This window comes from Salvelinus sp. IW2-2015, unplaced genomic scaffold, assembly GCF_002910315.2.
Source record: "Salvelinus sp. IW2-2015 unplaced genomic scaffold, ASM291031v2 Un_scaffold776, whole genome shotgun sequence".
Taxonomy (NCBI): domain Eukaryota; kingdom Metazoa; phylum Chordata; class Actinopteri; order Salmoniformes; family Salmonidae; genus Salvelinus; species Salvelinus sp. IW2-2015.
The window spans coordinates 267627-286894 of record NW_019942609.1 but is presented as its reverse complement, the minus strand read 5'-3'; the positions used below and the strand labels follow the sequence as shown (position 1 = coordinate 286894).

The window sequence follows — 19268 nt, the reverse complement described above, 5'->3', positions numbered from 1 at the left end:
CATGCACATAAAAAATACTCACGCTGGGGCGAACGTTAGAGATATTTGGAACTCACACGTGAAAAGGTTCAATTCAGGCTGTAAGCCAACAAGATGTGGGAAAAGTAAAGTGGTATGAATACTTTCTGAAGGCACTGTTCATCATTGTTCTGACTGCCAGTATCTCGGATGTATTTAAATCTATCCGAGGCTTGTGGTTCAGCAGTAGACAAAAACAGTTCTATCCCCATTTGCACTCCCAAATCCAGATAATTTACACTTTTTATCCATCAGCATTCATCACTTGCAAATTATTAGCATCCCCCATTCATCAAATTATTTAAAAAAATGCCATTTAGAAGACTTTTATCCAAAGTGACTTACAATACATTGAGTGCATACATTTTAGTATATGTGATCCCTGCGGGATTTGAACCCATGACTGTGGCGTTGCTAACAACATGCTCTTAAGTGAGCYACACAGAACCACATTTGCTTGGTTTGTGTGGCTCATGTGATTTTGCCTGCCCGAGTGACAACCCAAAGGATGCAATTCATCTCTGTCATTGCTAAGCGCTAGTGTTACTATAATGGAAGGAATTGATTGGTTCTGTTGTTAATGACTGTTGTTCTCATGTGCAAAGCTAGGCTAGTAGCTTTAGCGGATAACCAGTTTTTTATTGCAGTAAATGCCTGTGGTTACGTTGTTAGCATTTTTAAGTATAGCTCAAGTATCTCTTGAATAAACACCCAATATAAACTATATTGTCAAGACTTTCTTGTGGCCAGCAGCAAGTAACGTTGTAGGTTTAGTAGTAAAACCAATTGTTTGCTGTAATATCGGTCAATACCTGCCAGTCTGCACAGCGCGATATCAACCCAGAGCATATCGGACTGCTTTTCTTTACCACATCACCGGATTCCTGCCGCAAGCTCTGGACCATTACACTCAGTTACAGCTAGCTAGCTAGCTGCAACCAAGTGGCTATTGTTGGCTGACGCCTCTGTCCCGAAGCAAGCACCAGTTAGCCTTGAGCTAGCCTCAAGCTAGGCCCATCTCCCGGCTAGCCAGCTAAGTATACCAGCTAATTCTTGGGCTACAATACCTCTTTTGCCAATTGGCCTGGACCCTTTATTGTCGACACGGAGCCCCGCCGATCCATCACAACTGGTCTGCTGACGTAATCATCCTATGTATTTTCAACAGGCTTTTCCGTTGCGATGTCGCGGAAGACGCATCTGCTAGCCCCGGCCCACTAGCTATCTRAACTCCGTGTCTCCCGCTCGCCTAGCATAGTAGCGACTACCGAACGGCTCCCTGACTCCCCTATTGCTGTTCATTGGACCCTATGATCACTYGGCCACGCAGCTGATGCCTGCTGGACTATTCACCAACACGGTACCTCATTTTGTTTATCTGTCGGCCACAGCCTCAAACTCAGGTCCTGTGTATACCTAACTGACCCTCTCTGCCCATTCATCGCCATTTACCCATTTTTTAAACTAGGTAAGTCAGTTAAGAACAAATTCTTATTTTCATTGACGGCCTAGGAACAGTGGGTTAACTGCCTTGTTCAGGGGCAGAATGACAGATTTTTACCTTGTCAGCTCGGGGATTCGATCTTGCAACCTTTCTGTTACTAGTCCAACGTTCTAACCGCTAGGCTACCTGTCACCCCATTTACCCGTTGTTGTCTTAGCTCTCCCGATCAACACCTGTGATTGCTTTATGCCTCTCTCTAATGTCAGTATGCCTTGTCTACTGCTGTTTCGGTTAGTTTTTATTGTTTTATTTCACTGTTGAGCCCCCAGTCCCGCTCAACATGCCTTAGATAGCTCTTTTGTCCCACTCCCCACACATGCGTAGATCTCACCTGGCTTAACTGGTGCCTCCAGAGATGCAACCTCTCTCATCATCACTCAATGCCTATGTTTACCTCCACTGTACTCACATCCTACCATACCCCTGTCTATACGTTATGCCCTGAATCTATTCTACTATGCCCAGAAATCTGCTCCTCTTATTCTCTGTTCCCAATGCACTGGACGACCAGTTCTTATAGCCTTTAGCCGTACCTTTATCTTACTCCTCCTCTGTTCCTCTAGTGATGTAGAGGTTAACCCAGGCCCTGTAGCCCCCAGTACTACACCTATTCCCCAGGCGCTCTCATTTGTTGACTTCTGTAACCATAAAAGCTTTGGTTTCATGCATGTTAACATCAGAAGCCTGCTCCCTAATTTTGTTTTATTCACTGCTTTAGCACACTCCGCCAACCCTGATGTCCTAGCCGCGTTTGAATCCTGGCTTAGGAAGGCCAACAAAAATGCTGAAATTTTCATCCCCAACTACAACATTTTCCGTCAAGATAGAACTGCCAAAGGGGGCGGAGTTGCAATCTACTGCAGAGAAGCCTGCAGAGTTCTGTCATACTATCCAGGTCTGTGCCCTAACAGTTCTACTTCTACTTTTAAAAATCCACCTTTCCAGAAATACGTCTCTCACACTGTTGCCGTTTAACGACCCCCCTCAGCCCCCAGCTGTGCCCTGGAATTGATTGTCTTCAGAGTTCGTACTTTTAGGTGACCTAAACTGGGATATGCTTAAAACCCTGGCCGTCCTACAATCTAAGCTAGATGTCCTCAATCTCACACAATTGATCAAGGAACCTACCAGGTACAACCCTAAATCTGTAAACATGGGCACCCTCATAGATATCATCCTGACCAACTTGCCCTCTAAATACACCTCTGCTGTCTTCAACCAGGATCTCAGCGACCACTGCCTCATTGCCTGCGTCCGTAATGGGTCTGCGGTCAAACGACCACACCTCATCACTGTCAAACGCTCCCTAAAATACTTCAGCGAGCAGGCCTTTCTAATCAACCTGGCCCGGGTATCCTGGAAGGATATTGACCTCATCCCGCCAGTAGAGGATGCCTGGTTGTTCTTTAAAAGTGCTTTCCTCACCATCTTAAATAAGCATGCCCCATGCGACCTGTATGCTCTCGTTGGCCGGCCCTCACTACATATTTGTCGCCAAACCCACTGGCTCCAGGTCATCTATAAGTCTTTGCTTGGTAAAGCCCCGCCTTATCTCAGCTCAGGTCACCATAGCAACACCCACCCGTAGGTATATTTCACTGGTCATCCCCAAAGCCAACTCCTACTTTGGCCGCCTTTCCTTCCAGTTATCTGCTGCCAATGACTGGAACGAATTGCAATAATCACTGAAGCTGAAGACTAATATCTCCCTCACTAACTTTAAACATCAGCTGTCAGAGCAGCTTACCGATCACTGCACCTGTACACAGCCCATCTGTAAATAGCCCACCCAACTACCTCATCCCCATATTGTTCTTTTTTTTGCTCTTTTGCACCCCAATATCTCTACTTGCACATTATCATCTGCACATCTATCACTCCAGTGTTAATGTTAAATTGTAATTATTTCACCACTATGACCTATTTCTTGCCTTACCTCCCTAACCGTACTACATTTGCACACACTGTATATAGATTTTTCTATTGTGTTATTGACTGTGCGTTTGTTTTTCCCATGTGTAACTCTGTGTTGTTGTTTTTTGTCGCACTCCTTTGCTTTATCTTGGCCAGGTCGCAGTTGTCAATGACAACTTGTTCTCAACTGGCCTACCTGGTTAAATAAAGGTGAAATGAAAAATAAATAATAATAATATCCCTCCCAGCTATTGTTCTGTATGTCTCAATAAGGAAGATAGTGCACCCATCTTTTCTTGGCGCTCGGCGCAGGCATTTCCTGTTGATTGCTCGGTTCCAACAGAAATAGGCAGGCTGCTCAGTCCCACAGTGTTTGTCAAAGCAAGTAGCCATCCCATTCACAACAGAACTTGGCTTAGATTAACATTTGGTTAGTAACATTTGTTTGCACTTTATCTTGCAATACACTATTACCTGTATTTTCAAATTATATGATAGCAATTGTTATCCAGGCAGTGATATTACCCTTTAAGTACCATTTAACATGATATGACCTTTAAGTGCCATTTCATAGTTACAGTTACAAAGTTTATAACCGGCTTGTGTACTTGCATTTAGTGCCAGAGATGACCCATTTTCACTATGTTGACTCATTTGTAAGTAACACGCAATTTCATCATATTACTGCAATAGTAATGTGTAGTAAAGTGCAACCAAACCTGTCATTCAACTTAACCCGAACAATAAAGTATCATGACACTATGCAAGACCCAAATGCAGAAACAGGAGGCAGATGTTTGGAATTTAAGATGTTTAATAAATCCAAAGGGAATAGGCATGAGAATGGTCGTGGACAGGCAAAAGGTCATAATCGGATCAGAGTCCAGGAGGTACAGAGTGGCAGGCAGGCTCGAGGTTAGGGCAGGCAGAATGGTCAGGCAGGCGGGTACAGAGTCCAGAACAGGCAAGGGTCAAAACCGGGAGGACTAGAAAAAGGAGAAAGGGCAAAGCAGGAAAACGGAAGAAAAAAAAAACGCTGGTAGGCATGGACATACAAGACGAACTGGCACAGAAATACACTGGGGAAAACAAGCGACACCTGGAGGGGGTGGAGACAATAACGAGGACAGGTGAAACAGATCAGGGTGTGACAAAGGTGATGAAGCTGCTCTTAATGTGTCAGAGCTAGCATGTTTGGACTTGCTTTGGAAGGAATTGAGTAGTACATTAGCTCGTAAAGCCTGAAGAGTCATGGCCACCCCCTGTAAATGTCACAAGCTGAGGATTGTTGATATTGTGCCATGTCTGTGTGGCACGACCACAGGATTACACAACCCCCAAGGCTGTGGGCATAATGTAGGGCACAGCAGAGAGAGAGAGAAAAGTAGTTTGTAATCAACATGGATATGGTGCACACTCCTAATTAGTTTTTTGCTGTGTCATCGGAGGTAGTCAATCTATTGACAGACTATAGCCAATAGTCTTAGATGGCTTCCAACTTTGAAATATTCAAATGTAACCACATGAAATCACAGCAAGTGGGAGGGGATCGATCGTAAAGGTTTGGGAAACACTGAGGTAGTTGTCACTCACTCACGGGTGGGTTGATTTGATTTTGACTTAATTAAATCATTTTAAAATACACTTGTACAGCCACAACATAATATAAAGGCATGACAATAACACAACCTTTAGCCGCAGATTTCACCGACATCCAAAAGTAGAATCCGACCAATTCAACGTCCAATCCTCTTCCTGGCGGGAGGCGGGGAGATTAGGAGCCATGTGTTTTTGTGTCCCTGTTTTGGTGCTGAAATGGAACGAGCTAGACCAATCATAGTTAATCTTCTTAAAGCCTTGAACAACTCGTCAGGAAGCAACCTGCTTCTCTCTCTAATGTGTCAAGGCCCTTACAGAGAGATTAGCAACTCCACAGACAATGTATTGGGTCATGATCAAAGGCAGAAAGAAATTATAGAATATTTTGGGAGCTACGATTTTCAGGTCAAACCTATGAGAGGATTGCAGAAATGTCCTCTTGACATTTGTCCCCTCTTTTTCAGTACAGTTGTGTGATGATATGTGTGCTTCATTCTGTCAAGTGATTGCCAATACAAGTGTGTGTGTGTGTGTGTGTGTGTGTGTGTGTGTGTGTGTGTGTGTGTGTGTGTGTGTGTGTGTGTGTGTGTGTGTGTGTGTGTGTGTGTGTGTGTGTGTGTGTGTGTGTGTGTGTGTGTGTGTGTGTGTGTGTGTGTGTGTGTGTGTGTGTGTGTGTGTGTGTTACTCCATATTCTGACCATACGTAAGCTTAATACAGTCAGTGGCGGTTAGTGCATTTTATGATGAGGGAGGACAAAAAATGTTTTCATGAGCATGGCCTTATTTCTATTATAGCATGTTGGATGACTGTCATTCATATTCCATTCACCCAGTTCAATGTAACATCGTAGTTTAGTCTACTACATGATACACACATTTTCCCTATACCCATCATGAGGTTGCTACAACCTAGCCTATGAATGAATGTTTACAACGTAGGTGACAGGTCGAGGGAAACATTTGAGATGACAGACAGTGACACATGGACAGACTGTGACACATTCAATACCGCATTGCACACTATAGCCTGCATCTAGCTTATCTAGGATGTAATCATTCGTTTTTATTGGACAAATTCAGGTATTTTTATCCCAGTTTCGTTTACTTCCGTTTAAGACATTTTTTCAACGGAATCGGCGGAATGAATACGTCCCTAATCATAGCAGCCATGTTGTATTCATTCTAGCTTCTATGCACTCTCCTCCTCTCACCTTTTTCCTTTGTTTATGGACTGCAATGGCGGCTGTATGTGACCAGGCAAAAAAAACTTTCCAAGCCAAACCATATCATAACCGCTACACACAGCCTACATCATTGTCCCCATATTAGCTAAAGTAACATCCTAGTCAATTAATTAATTAATTTGTTGAAAACTTTTCAACTATTGTCTTTCTCTCTCTTTGAGTCAACTACTCACCACATTTTTTGATTCATTCTCTGATCCTTTGTTTGGATGGACAACATGTCAGTTCAAGCTACAAGAGCTCTGATAGGTTGGAGGACGTCCTCTGGAAGTTGTCATAATTACTGTGTAAGTCTATGGAAGGGGGTAAGAACCATGAGCCTTCTAGGTTTTTATTGAAGTCAATGTACCAAGAGGAGGACGGAAGCTAGCTGTCCTCCGGCTACACCATGGTGCAGCCTAAAAACTTAAAAACTTCAACAAAAAGGGTCAGATGACAATTAGGGGAAAGAAAAAAGAAATCTATTGAAGCTCCCTCTGAGGAGATCTGTGGTGCTCTCCATCCTGATTGCTTCAGGAAAGTCTGTGGTAAGAGGGAGAGTGCTGTTGAGGCTACTGTAGACCTTCATTGCAAAACAGTATGTTTTAATCAATTATTTGGTGACATGGTTTTATCCAAAAAGGATACCTTTTTCTATGTTTTACCATTTTTATTTTTATGAAATTCGCTAAGGAGGATGGTCCTCCCCTTCCTCCTCTAAGGAGCCTCCACTGAATATAGTATATTCTAACTCTGTGTTTTACTTCTCCTTGAGACTCCCTTGGGGTGCAGAGAAGAGTCAGCAAACACACTCCGAGCTGCTTTTTCAGCCAATCACAACCCTCCTCCCCACATCCTTCCAGTATTATCAGCCAATCACATCCTCTCCACTTCCTTCCAGTATCATCAGCCAATCACAAACCTCCTCACATCCTTCCATTATTTAGCACCCCCCTCTAGTAATATGACATATGGGCACAATTTATGAATGGGCCACATAAAGACTCCCTGTGTGTGTGTGTTGTCTGTGTGTGTGTGTGGTGGGTGTGTGTGTGTGTGTGTGTGTGTGTGTGTGTGTGTTGTGTGTGTGTGTGTGTGTGTGGTTGTGTGTGTGTGTGTGGTGTGTGTGTTGTGTGTGTGTGTGTGTGTGTGTCTATTTTATTTAAAGCTTGCATGGATATGTCTGTGTGTACGTGGGACAGATCACTTCAATCAGCCCCTTGTGTTCTGACTGCTCTGAATGCCCTTCTCTTTTCTATACATCTGTGGTGCGACTCGGGGGGGGGAAGACAGTAGCGAGGAGCAATTCTGCCACTGTCCTTTCGAGAGTCCGGGGTGTTTTTCATGAATGTGTGTGGGTGGGTGCGGGTTGGTGTGTGTGTGTGTATGCATATGAGTCTGTGTCTGTGGTGTATGTGTGGTAGTATGTGTTTGCATAAGGTCAGGGATATCACTCATTCACTGAGCCAAGTGCTGGGGGAAATACTACATTGACAAGAACCACATATAATGCATTGGAAAATTAAATACTATAGGACTCCATTAATGGCTTCATACAAGTCCGTATTTTTAGAAACACACGACTTTATCCGTGTGTATTGGGTTTTATGGTAGTGTCACTGTCTCTGTGCAGCCATACTGCAGAGACATAAGGGCCGAATTCAAGCCTGCTGCATTTCCATTATCTTTCATTAAGTTGTAATCCCATTAGCATTTTCCAAATAGGAAGCCTAGATGTGTTGTTACTGTTAAGAAAAGGTGAGAGTACAATATAATAGCATAAGAAAGTGTAGATAAGACTACAGTGCAGTATATTGCAGAACTAAGATGGTTCAATACAGAACCTTGCGGTACACTTCAGTCGGAAAGGGGTTCAATACAGCAGCGTTTCTCAATTCATTATTTCTCTCACTCACATATGCCACACACACACACACACACACACACACACACACACACACACACACACACACACACACACACACACACACACACTGTAATTAAGTACAGCTTTTAGTTTTCCCATTAACCCACAAACGTTTCCCCGGGGACAGAGACACTATCAATACCCGGGATAAGCCCTTATGTCTGGCTTTCTTTCTGCCCTGATGCCACAACTTATCCCCGGTTAACAACCGTATGCCATTATTAGTAGTTCTGCCAATAACAACTGATGTGGGATCACCTCTCCCTACCCTAATATTAACCTTTATCAGTTGTTCTGACTCAAACTTTTACTGCAGTGGGCTAAATCAGGGTCACACAGAGTGTTTCTTGGTAGTCTTAAACAAATCTACTTTGAAACAAAAGTCTATACCTCACGCACGTGGTTACGGGCTTAACAAAAAGAAGGCACCTGTAACATGTGCGATATAGAGTTGAAATGTATTCAGTTTTGAGTTTGCGTCCCAATATTACACTTTATATACATCGCAGAAGACTCAAATAAAACAACAGTTTGACACAGAAACACCGGATTTGTATTGTTTATTAATGATGAAATAATGAAAGATATATGAATAACATTCCACCCATGAGGCCACAAGGTCATTTGATTGCAGGAAAGGGCTACACACTGCTGATGTGGGGTCAGCATTGGCCTCAATCTCAGTCCTCCAAGTTACATTTTCTTTTATAAATACATTAAATAGAAATATAGGACAAAACACACATCATGACAAGAGAGACAACACACCACTACATAAAGAGAGACCTAAGGCGACAACAACATAGCATGACAACAACACATGCCAACACAGCATGGTAGCAACACAACATGACAACAACATGGTAGCAACACAACATGGCAGCAGCACAACATGGTAGCGGCACAAAACATGGTACGAACACTATTGGTGAGTCACTGTCTCTCACTGTTGTGCAACACGCACCAGGTGATCTAGTTACCGTATGGAATTCAGAAATAAATGTTTGTCAGCTAGACATCTTATAACTATTAAGTTAACTCTCTAAAATATACTAAATACTCTGCAGTTTTGCTAATTTAGTAACTAGTTGTCTAACTAAGTGGTTAGCTTCTTCCAAAATCAAGCTTCGCTTTCCGGAAACAGCAGAGAATCCCCTCTTGGATCAAGAGCCTTGCTGTCTAATATAAAGTGTTGAGCATTTAGCCATCTGTGAGTAGCATTTTTTTGTTATTTGTAAAACTTTATTAGCTGGGATGTCTGTCCTGAAAATTGTTTAGGTCATTGTCAAGGTCATTGGTTAGGTCATGTAAACTGGTCATATCTGTGTACCCGTCGCAAGACCCACTGGTTGATGCTTATTTATAAAACCCTCTTAGGCCTCACTCCCCCCTATCTGAGATATCTACTGCAGCCCTCATCCTCCACATATAACACCTGTTCTGCCAGTCACATTCTGTTAAAGGTCCCGAAAGCACACACGTTCCTGGGTCGCTCGTCTTTTCAGTTTACTGCAGCTAACAACTGGAACGAGCTGCAACAAACGCTAAAACTGGACAATTTTATCTCAATCTCTTCATTCAAAGACTCAATCATGGACACTCTTACTGACAGTTGTGGCTGCTTTGCGTGATGTATTGTTGTCTCTACCTTCTTGCCCTTTGTGCTGTTGTCTGTGCCCAATAATGTTTGTACCATGTTTTGTGCTGCTACCATGTTGTTGTCCTGTTGTGTTGCTGCCTTGCTATGTTGTTGTCTTAGGTCTCTCTTCATGTAGTGTTGTGCTGTCCCTCTTGTCGTGATGTGTGTTTTGTCCTATAGTTATATATATTTTTTAATCCCAGCCCCTGTCCCCGCAAGAGACCTTTTGCCTTTTGGTAGGCCGTCATTGTAAATAAGAATTTGTTCTTAACTGACTTGCCTAGTTAAATAAAGGTTAAATAAAATAAAAAAGAAATAAAAAAACTGTTTAAAATGTTTGCTTGAAGTTCTTAAAGATCTGATAAATGGTTGATTTAGGTGCAATCTAACTAATCGGCCTTCTTACATCAGCTGATATATCAAAGTTCTGTACAGAAACCCAGCCTAAAACCCCAAACAGCAAGAAATGCAGGTGTAGACGCACGGTGGCTACGAAAAACTCCCTAGAAAGGCCAAAACATAGGAAGAAACCTAGAGAGGAACCAGGCTATGAGGGGTGGCCAGTCCTCTTCTGGCTGTGCCGGGTGGAGATTATAACRGAACATGGCCAAGATGTTCAAATGTTCATAAATGACCAGCATGGTCAAATAATAATAATCACAGTAGTTGTCGAGGGTGCAACAAGTCAGCACCTCAGGAGTAAATGTCAGTTGGCTTTTCATAGCCGATCATTGAGAGTATCTCTACCGCTCCTGCTGTCTCCAGAGAGTTGAAAACAGCAGGTCTGGGACAGGTAGCATGTCCGGTGAACAGGTCAGGGTTCCATAGCCGCAGGCAGAACAGTTGAAACTGGAGCAGCAGCACGGCCAGGTGGACTGGGGACAGCAAGGAGTCATCATGCCAGGTAGTCCTGAGGCATGGTCCTAGGGGTCAGGTCCTCCGAGAGAGAGAAAGAAAGAAAGAGAGAAAGAGATAATTAGAGAGAGCATACTTAAATTCACACAGGACACCGGATAAGACAGGAGAAATACTCCAGATATAACAGACTGACCCTAGCCCCCCGACACAAACTACTGCAGCATAAATACTGGAGGCTGAGACAGGACGGGTCAGGAGACACTGTGGCCCCATCCGATGATACCCCCGGACAGGGCCAAACAGGCAGGATATAACCCCACCCACTTTGCCAAAGCACAGCCCCCACACCACTAGAGGGATATCTTCACTCACCAATTTACCATCCTGAGACAGCCTTGTCCTCGTCAACACTCACACCTGTGTTAACGAGAGAATCACTGACATGATGTCAGCTGGTCCTTTTGTGGCAGGGCTGAAATGCAGTGGAAATGTTTTGGGGGGATTCAGTTCATTTGCATGGTAAAGAGGGACTTTGCAATTAATTGCAATTCATCTGATCACTCTTCATAACATTCTGGACTATATGCAAATTGACATCATACAAACTGAGGCAGCAGACTTTGTGAAAATTACTATTTGTGTCATTCTCAACTTTTGGCCACGACTGTATATATATATATATATATATATATATATACTCAGCAAAAAAATAAACGTCCCTTTTTCAGGACCCTGTCTTTCAAAGATAATTTGTAAAAATCCAAATAACTTCACAGATCTTCATTGTAAAGGGTTTAAACACTGTTTCCCATGCTTGTTCAATGAACCATAAACAATTAATTAACATGCACCTATGGAACGGTCGTTAAGACACTAACAGCTTACAGATGGTAGGCAATTAAGGTCACAGTTATGTAAACTTAGGACACTAAAGAGGCCTTTCTACTGACTCTGAAAAACACAAAAAGAAAGATGCCCAGGGTCCCTGCTCATCTGCGTGAATGTGTCTTAGACATGCTGCAAGGAGCCATGAGGACTGCAGATGTGGCCAGGGCAATAAATTGCAAAGTCTGTACTGTGAGACGCCTAAGACAGCGCTACAGGGATACAGGATGGACAGCTGATCATCCTCGCAGTGGCAGACCACGTGTAACAACACCTGCACAGGATCGGTACATCCGAACATCACACCTGCGGGACAGGTACAAGATGGCAACATCAACTGCCCGAGTTACACCAGGAACACAGAATCCCTCCATCAGTGCTCAAACAGTCTGCAATAGGCTGAGAGAGGCTGGACTGAGGGCTTGTAGGCCTGTTGTAAGGCAGGTCCTCACCAGACATCACCGGCATCAACGTTGCCTATGGGCACAAACCCACCGTCGCTGGACCAGACAGTACTGGCAAAAAGTGCTCTTCACTGACGAGTCGCGGTTTTGTCTCACCCGTGGTAATGGTCAGATTCGTGTTTATCGTCAAAGAAATGAGCGTTACACTAAGGCCTGTACTCTGGAGCGGGGTCAATTTGGAGGTGGAGGGTCTGTCATGGTCTGGGGTGGTGTGTCACAGCATCATCGGACTGAGCTTGTTGTCATTGCAGGCAATCTCAAGTTTACATACACCTTAGCCAAATACATTTAAACTCAGTTGTTCACAATTCCTGATATTTAATCCTAGTAAAGATTCCCTGACTTCGGTCAGTTAGGATCACAATTTTATTTTAAGAATGTGAAATGTCAGAATAATAGTAGAGAGAATGATTTATTTCAGCTTTTATTTCTTTCAATACATTCCCAGTGGGTCAGAAGTGCACATACACTCAATTAGTATTGGGTAGCATTGCCTTTAAATTGATTAACGTGGGTCAAACGTTTTGGCTAGCCTTCCACAAGCTTCCCACAATAAGTTGGGTGAATTTTGGCCCATTACTCCTGACAGAGCGGGTGTAACTGAGTCAGGTTTATAGGCCTCCTTGCTCGCACACGCTTTTTCAGTTCCGCCCACAAATTTTCTATATGAATGAGGTCAGGGCTTTGTGATGGCCACTCCAATACCTTGACTTTGTTATCCTTAAGCCATTTTGCCACAACTTTGGAAGTATGCTTGTGGTCATTGTCCATTTGGAAGACACATTTGCGACCAAGCTTGAACTTCCTGACTGATGTCTTGAGATGTTGCTTCAATATATCCACATACTTTTCTTTCCTCATGATGCCATCTATTTTGTGAAGTGCACCAGTCCCTCCTGCAGCAAAGCACCCCCACAACATGATGCTGCCACCCCCGTACTTCACGGTTGAGATGGTGTTCTTCGGCTTGCACGCCTTCCCCTTTTTCCTCCAAACATAACGATGGTCATTATGGCCAAACAGTTCTATTTTTGTTTNTTAAGTCATTTTGCCACAACTTTGGAAGTGCACCAGAAGTGCACTTCAGTCCCTCCTGCAGCAAAGCACCACCACAACCTGATGCTGCCACCTCCGTGCGTCATGGTTTGGATGGTGTTTTTCTGCTTTTAAGCCTCCCCCTTTTTCCTCCAAACATAACGATGGTCATTATGGCCAAACAGTTCTATTTTTGTTTCATCAGACCAGAGGACATTTCTCCAGAAAGTATGATCTTTGTCCCCATGTGCAGTTGCAAACCGTAGTCTGGCTTTTTTATGGCGGTTTTGGAACAGTGGCTTCTTCCTTGCTGAGCAGCCTTTCAGGTTATGTCGATATAGGACTCGTTTTACTGTGAATATAGGTACTTTTGTACCTGTTTCCTCCAGCATCTTCACAAGGTCTTTTGTTGTTCTGGGATTGATTTTCACTTTTCGCACCAAAGTACGTTCATCTCTAGGAGACAGAACGCATTTCATTCCTGAGCGTTATGACGGCTGCGTGGTCCCATGGAGTTTATTCTTGCATACTATTGTTTGTACAGATGAACGTGGTACCTTCAGGCGTTTGGAAATTGCCTAAAGGATAAACCAGACTTGTGGAGGTCTGCAATTTTTTTCTTGAGGTCTTGGCTGATTTCTTTTGATTTTCCCATGATGTCAAGCAAAGAGGTACTGAGTTTGAAGGTAGGCCTTGAAATACATCCACAGGTACACCTCCAATTTACTTAAATTATGTMAATTAGCCTATCAGAAGCTTCTAAAGCCATGCCATCATTTTCTGGAATTTTCCAAGCTGTTTAAAGGCACAGTCAACTTAGTGTATGTAAACTTCTGACCCACTGGAATTGCGATACAGTGAAATATAAGTGAAATAATCTGTACTTAAACAGTTGTTGGAAAAATGATTTGTGTCATGCACAAAGTAGATGTCCTAACCGACTTGCCAAAACTATAGTTTGTTAACAGGACATTTGTGGAGTGGTTGAAAAACGAGTTTAATTGACTCCAACCTAAGTGTATGTAAACTTCCAACTTCAACTGTATTTACAAGGGGTACCAGTACAGAGTCAATGTGCGGGGGCACTGGTTAGTCGAGGTAATTGAGGTAATATGTACATATAGGTAGAGTTAAAGTGACTATGCATAGATTATAAACAGAGAATCGCAGCAGCGTAAAAGAGGGGGGGCAATGCAAATAGTCTGGGTCGCCATTTGATTAGCTGTTCAGGAGTCTTAAGGCTTGGGGGTAGTAGCTGTTGAGATGCCTTTTGGACCTGGACTTGGCACTCCGGTACCGCTTGCAGTGCAGTAGCAGAGAGAACAGCCTATGACTAGGCAGCCTATGACAATTTTTAGTGCCTTCCTCTGACACCGCCTGGTATGGAGGTCCTGGATGGCAGGAAGCTTGGCCACAGTTAAAGGCTTTAATTGCGTCAAGAATTTCCTCCTCTGTAATTTGGCCGTGTCATGAGTCTTTCTGTACAGCTGTTAATTTTACATTATTAATAGAAAACAAATCCATACAATTAACTTCCGTTACTGGAGATGGAGGAGACCAAAATAAAAACAAATGCTTAAAATACTTTGCTTCTTCTTTCAAAATATTGTTTAGTGAATCATCGTTGACTCCATCATTTGTAACAAGTTTCAGTAAATCATTTTTGGTAGCATTTCTATGTCGAAGATTTATAAAAACATTTGATGCATTTTTGCCCATATTCCATCCAGTTCGATTTCTTGTATAATATATTGCACTTGATCTATCTTGAATATGTTCGTCCATTTCTTTTTTTCTATGGTACTGTGATAGTTTTTGTGAACTGCCCTCTGTGTTGGAATGTCCAGACATTTCAATCTCCCTCCCCCAACCCTCTCTTTTCATCTCTCTGTCCATCCAGCCCCCCTCTCTCTGTCTCTCGCTCTCTCTCTCTCTGGCTCTGTCCTGCCGATGAATGGCCGGTACAGAATGCTTTCAATCAGGTGGTCTGGCTTTGTGCTGAGTTAGTGCAAAGTTTTCTCCATGACTGCTTCCGAACATTCCAGCCCCTTTGTGTCCATGTGTTTGTGTGCATCTCTTTGGGTGCGTTTGTGTATTTGTGTTTGTATGGTCTGCCTGTGAGTGCGTGCATGTGCATGTCTCTTGTTGTGTGTGTGTGTGTGTGCTGTCAGTGCTGGATGTTGAATTGGCCTGTTTGTGTTTGCCTGTCAACTACACTCCAGACGAGTCCAAATTCTCAAAGACAGAGACTGTGACCCCAACTTCCCCTCGGTTGTGTGTATGTGTGTGTGTAACGGGTGTCGTCGGATGAGGAATAATCGGACCAAAGCGCAGCGTCGTAAGTGTTCAGGCTTTTTATTTCAACTGAACACTATAACAAAAATAACAAAGAGAATGAACGAAACCGAAACAGTCCTGTCAGGTGCAGAAACACAAAACAGAAAATAACTACCCACAAAGCATTGGTGGGGAAAAGTTACCTAAGTATGGTTCCCAATCAGAGACAACGATAGTCAGTTGTCCCTGATTGAGAAACATACCCGGCCAAAACAAAGAAATACAAAACATAGAAAAAAGAACATAGAATGCCCACCCAAATCACACCCTGACCAAACCAAAATAGAGACATAAAAAGCTCTCTAAGGTCAGGGCGTGACAGTGTGTGTGTGTGTGGTGGGGGGGATTGGGGTCAGAGGATGTGTGTTTTTTGTCTGTTGAAAGTCTGTTGAAAGTGCTTGCAGTTCCATTGTATTTTTTTTTTTGAGTGTGTATGTGTTTCTGAGTAAGTGTCTGTGTGCATGGGGAATTGGAAAGTGAATGTTTTTCCACTCTGCTGACCAAGGTTGCCACCCCGTCACAGAGAGTGTGAGAGAGAGTGAAAAGGGGAAAGAAAACACATTCATTCAACCCCAGCTCTACTTTCTCCTCCAAATGCACTAGAATGGAAGAATAGGAGCTGTCTCTGGCTTCCTGTATGACTCATACTCTGGCAATGCAGTACTTCGATAGAGGCTACATCCCAAATGGCACCTTATTCCCCATTTAGTGCACTACTTTTGACCAGGGCCCATAGTGCACTTTAGAGAATAGGCTGCCATTTCGGGCGCACTTACAGTCCGAGGGGAAAACGAAGAGCTAAGGGCCACTGTGAGATTTGAATGAAGCTCACAGCAGCACTCGTATTCAGAGCTGAACTGACAATACATTATCCGTTTTCTTCCCTACTTTTCTGTCATGTTTTTCATGTGGCTGCCTGCGTACATTGGTTTCCTGGTCTCCTGACGAAGACCTATTGCCGTTTTGAAATGTTGTAATGATTAAAAAGATATCTCTTCGTAGCATGCAGATGGTGTGCAGATGTTTTTTTATTTTCTACCTTGTTTTCATACATTTGAGGTTCAATGGTTCACTGCCTGCAGTTTTTTTTGTGTTGTGTTAATGTTGCTAGACTCACAAACAGTGTCTTTTATATTTCCTTATGGATAGGGCTTTTTAACCAATAGTCAGCAATCTGGCACGAGCGCCTAAGTCTATTGGATAAAGTTTCGCCAGTACCCACCTTTAAGAACACCTTATAAAGATTTATTAGCAATATATACATTCAAAATCCTAAGCACTATAGGCATTTTTTATCATTTGGAAATTCAAAATATGGATTCATAACCATTTATTAATGAACAGTACTATGTTGTAATAAGCCTACCATCCAATAGCATATCTTCTCCTTGAGCTGTTAGATTAATAACGGAGAGCTAATTAGGTCTCTATACAGGGTTTGATACTGCGACCAAAACAGTCGCATTTGCGACCGTTTTACCTGGCATTGCTACACACATTTTTAAATGGTCGCAAGGGTGCCAGGGCTTAAAATGGACCTGGCCACGTTAGTTTTCGTTTCAGAATTAGCTTTTTATTTTTTTATTATCGTGATTTATTCAAACAGTAATGTGCAATTTACCAAACATATACCAACTTTCTGAAGAGGAAACAACAGCATGGGAATGCCCCTGTGTGTGTGCAGTGCGCGTAGGGCCTATGTCTACCACTTTGTGTAGCCTTTAACGATGCTAATGATAGCCTAACCGTGGTCGAGGAGATGGAAATGTAAGTAAAAGGTAACTACAAAGTAGCATATTCCTACCTGGCAGAACCATGATTATTTGCATCAATCCAGTGGCCATTTGTTTTGAAAACTCCATCACAAGTGCGCTATGGACACACACACACACACACACACACACAGTGAATACAGTATGCCTAGTCTGAATAGAATTATGCCCACAGACATTATGTCTATGAAAGCGCTACTCATCTCATGTAGTGGGCCGAGTACCTTTTGTTCAACACTCGTGTTTTTCTATCCTTTTGAAATACATGAAATACATCCTTCCTCACGACAGCAGCTCTTGAGAGGGATGAAGCGGTGCATCAAGATAATGATGTGATTATCGTGAAAAATACAAACGGTTTTGTCATGATAGGCAGTCTTGACTTTATTTCATTACTACTGCCAATTTGTTTTGTGTGTGAAATATGTATGTGTTCATCATTTCTTTGGCGTCTTTCTCAATTTCCCAAGTTATCATAATACAAGGGTTGTCAAATATGAATCTATACCTTTTTATATTCTCGCTCGGCTGTACATTTTGATCCATGACGTCATCTTTTTTCTTCCTTCAGCTCTATTATTCATTGTACAGTATGTGTACATGTTGCATTTGCTTTGAAAGTACTATGCGTATTGCCATTCATACCAGTAAAGCAGACTTCCTTTTGAATTGATTTGTTCAAACATCGCTAAATGTTCCATCGAAGACCCTAATGGAATATGCCTACAATAGCTTTGTTTACATGCTATCAGTTAACCACTGTATCATATATGACGCTGTTTGTGTATCATTGTGCGTGTTTGAAATGATCTAAATGAATGAAACTAAACTAAATCCCTTCCCCGTCTCCCCTGTTGACCACAGATTGTGCAGTCTGACCCTCAAGAAGCTGATTGTCCTCAAAGAACTGGACCGAGAGCTTAACTCTGTGGTGATAGCTGTCAAAATACAGGTGAGTCCAGTTTAAGAAGATTATGACGATTTAAGTAATTTGCTTCGGATTCTATTACTATCAAATGGAGTGTCCATAAAAACACAGGAACTTGGATTGCTGTTGACCGTTGAAGTCTCGTGTTATGCGATGGTTTGGTAACAACTGTTTGCATCAATTGGCTGACTATTTTCTGAAATGAACAGAAAAATCAAAGGACTATATCAAGGTCAATACTACTCGTCAATTTACTCAAATATGGCAATAACTAACAAAAGCTAATGGCCAACAAAAGCTCATGGTCAACATCGGAAGTGTTTTTCACTTCTCTGTGGTCTTCCTTACAAGCTATTTCTATAGTCATTGCATATATTTTCAACGTCCTTTATTTCATGCATCTTGGCAGAATTGCGACGTAGCTACATACTTTTTCCTTTCACACCTGACAACCTTCCAGAATCTCTCCTTCCACTAAGCTCAATAGTCTCAGAGGACTACCCAAGCGGTTACCAAGGTGACATCTTGTTCGATAGGAACAGGATAGGAACAGAGAGGAAGGGAAAATATGACAGTTATGTCTGACCGTTACTTGGGGCACTCTGCATTCCAAAGTAGTCGCTTTGGTCGCGGTACGGCCCAGTGCTCGCGTATTGCTCAGGGTTCTATGCAGTCAGAGAGAAAGAGCATTGTGTGGTTGAACTGTGTTCTTTCTGTTCTCTCTAATTACTGGTGGTAAATTCACTGGTCATTGAGCGGTAGATTATCAGAAATCTTTGCAATAATTCTATACACTGTACATGGCGTGCTTACCTTTCAGATGCACACAGAGATATATTGACCGATGTTTCAGTCAATATTTCCCACTGCTTCTCTCTTCTCAAGTAACTCGGTACTTCAGCATATTTCTGAGAACACCATTCAGGTCTATTCATTTCCTCGAGTGGTAATTGTAATGGCTAGCTAGCACCTGTCTGCCTGCTACTTGTCAGAAAAGGGACTTAAAATGGCCACATCTGATCCTCTGATGACGGCATGTTGAGCGGCAACACAAAAGAACCGAAAGTTGCAGCGCAGGCAGGAGTTAAGACGGGTCTCGACTGCTCTTTATTCCCCATTGACAGGAGGAAAAATAGTGTGAAAAATGTTTATTCTTGGTCACTCT

The 19268-nt window shown here is 42.7% G+C and overlaps 1 protein-coding gene across 2 annotated transcripts in view; it reads left to right on the top strand.

The window, feature by feature from the left end:
* LOC112068864 (phosphofurin acidic cluster sorting protein 2-like) overlaps window positions 1-19268 on the top strand; it is an 89324-nt gene that overhangs the window by 25917 nt on the left and 44139 nt on the right. For both annotated transcript variants that reach the window (XM_024136085.2, XM_024136084.2), the window contains exon 2: window positions 18040-18127. In XM_024136085.2, coding sequence (XP_023991853.1) covers window positions 18040-18127 — 88 coding nt within the window. The remainder of the gene's footprint in view (window positions 1-18039; window positions 18128-19268) is intronic.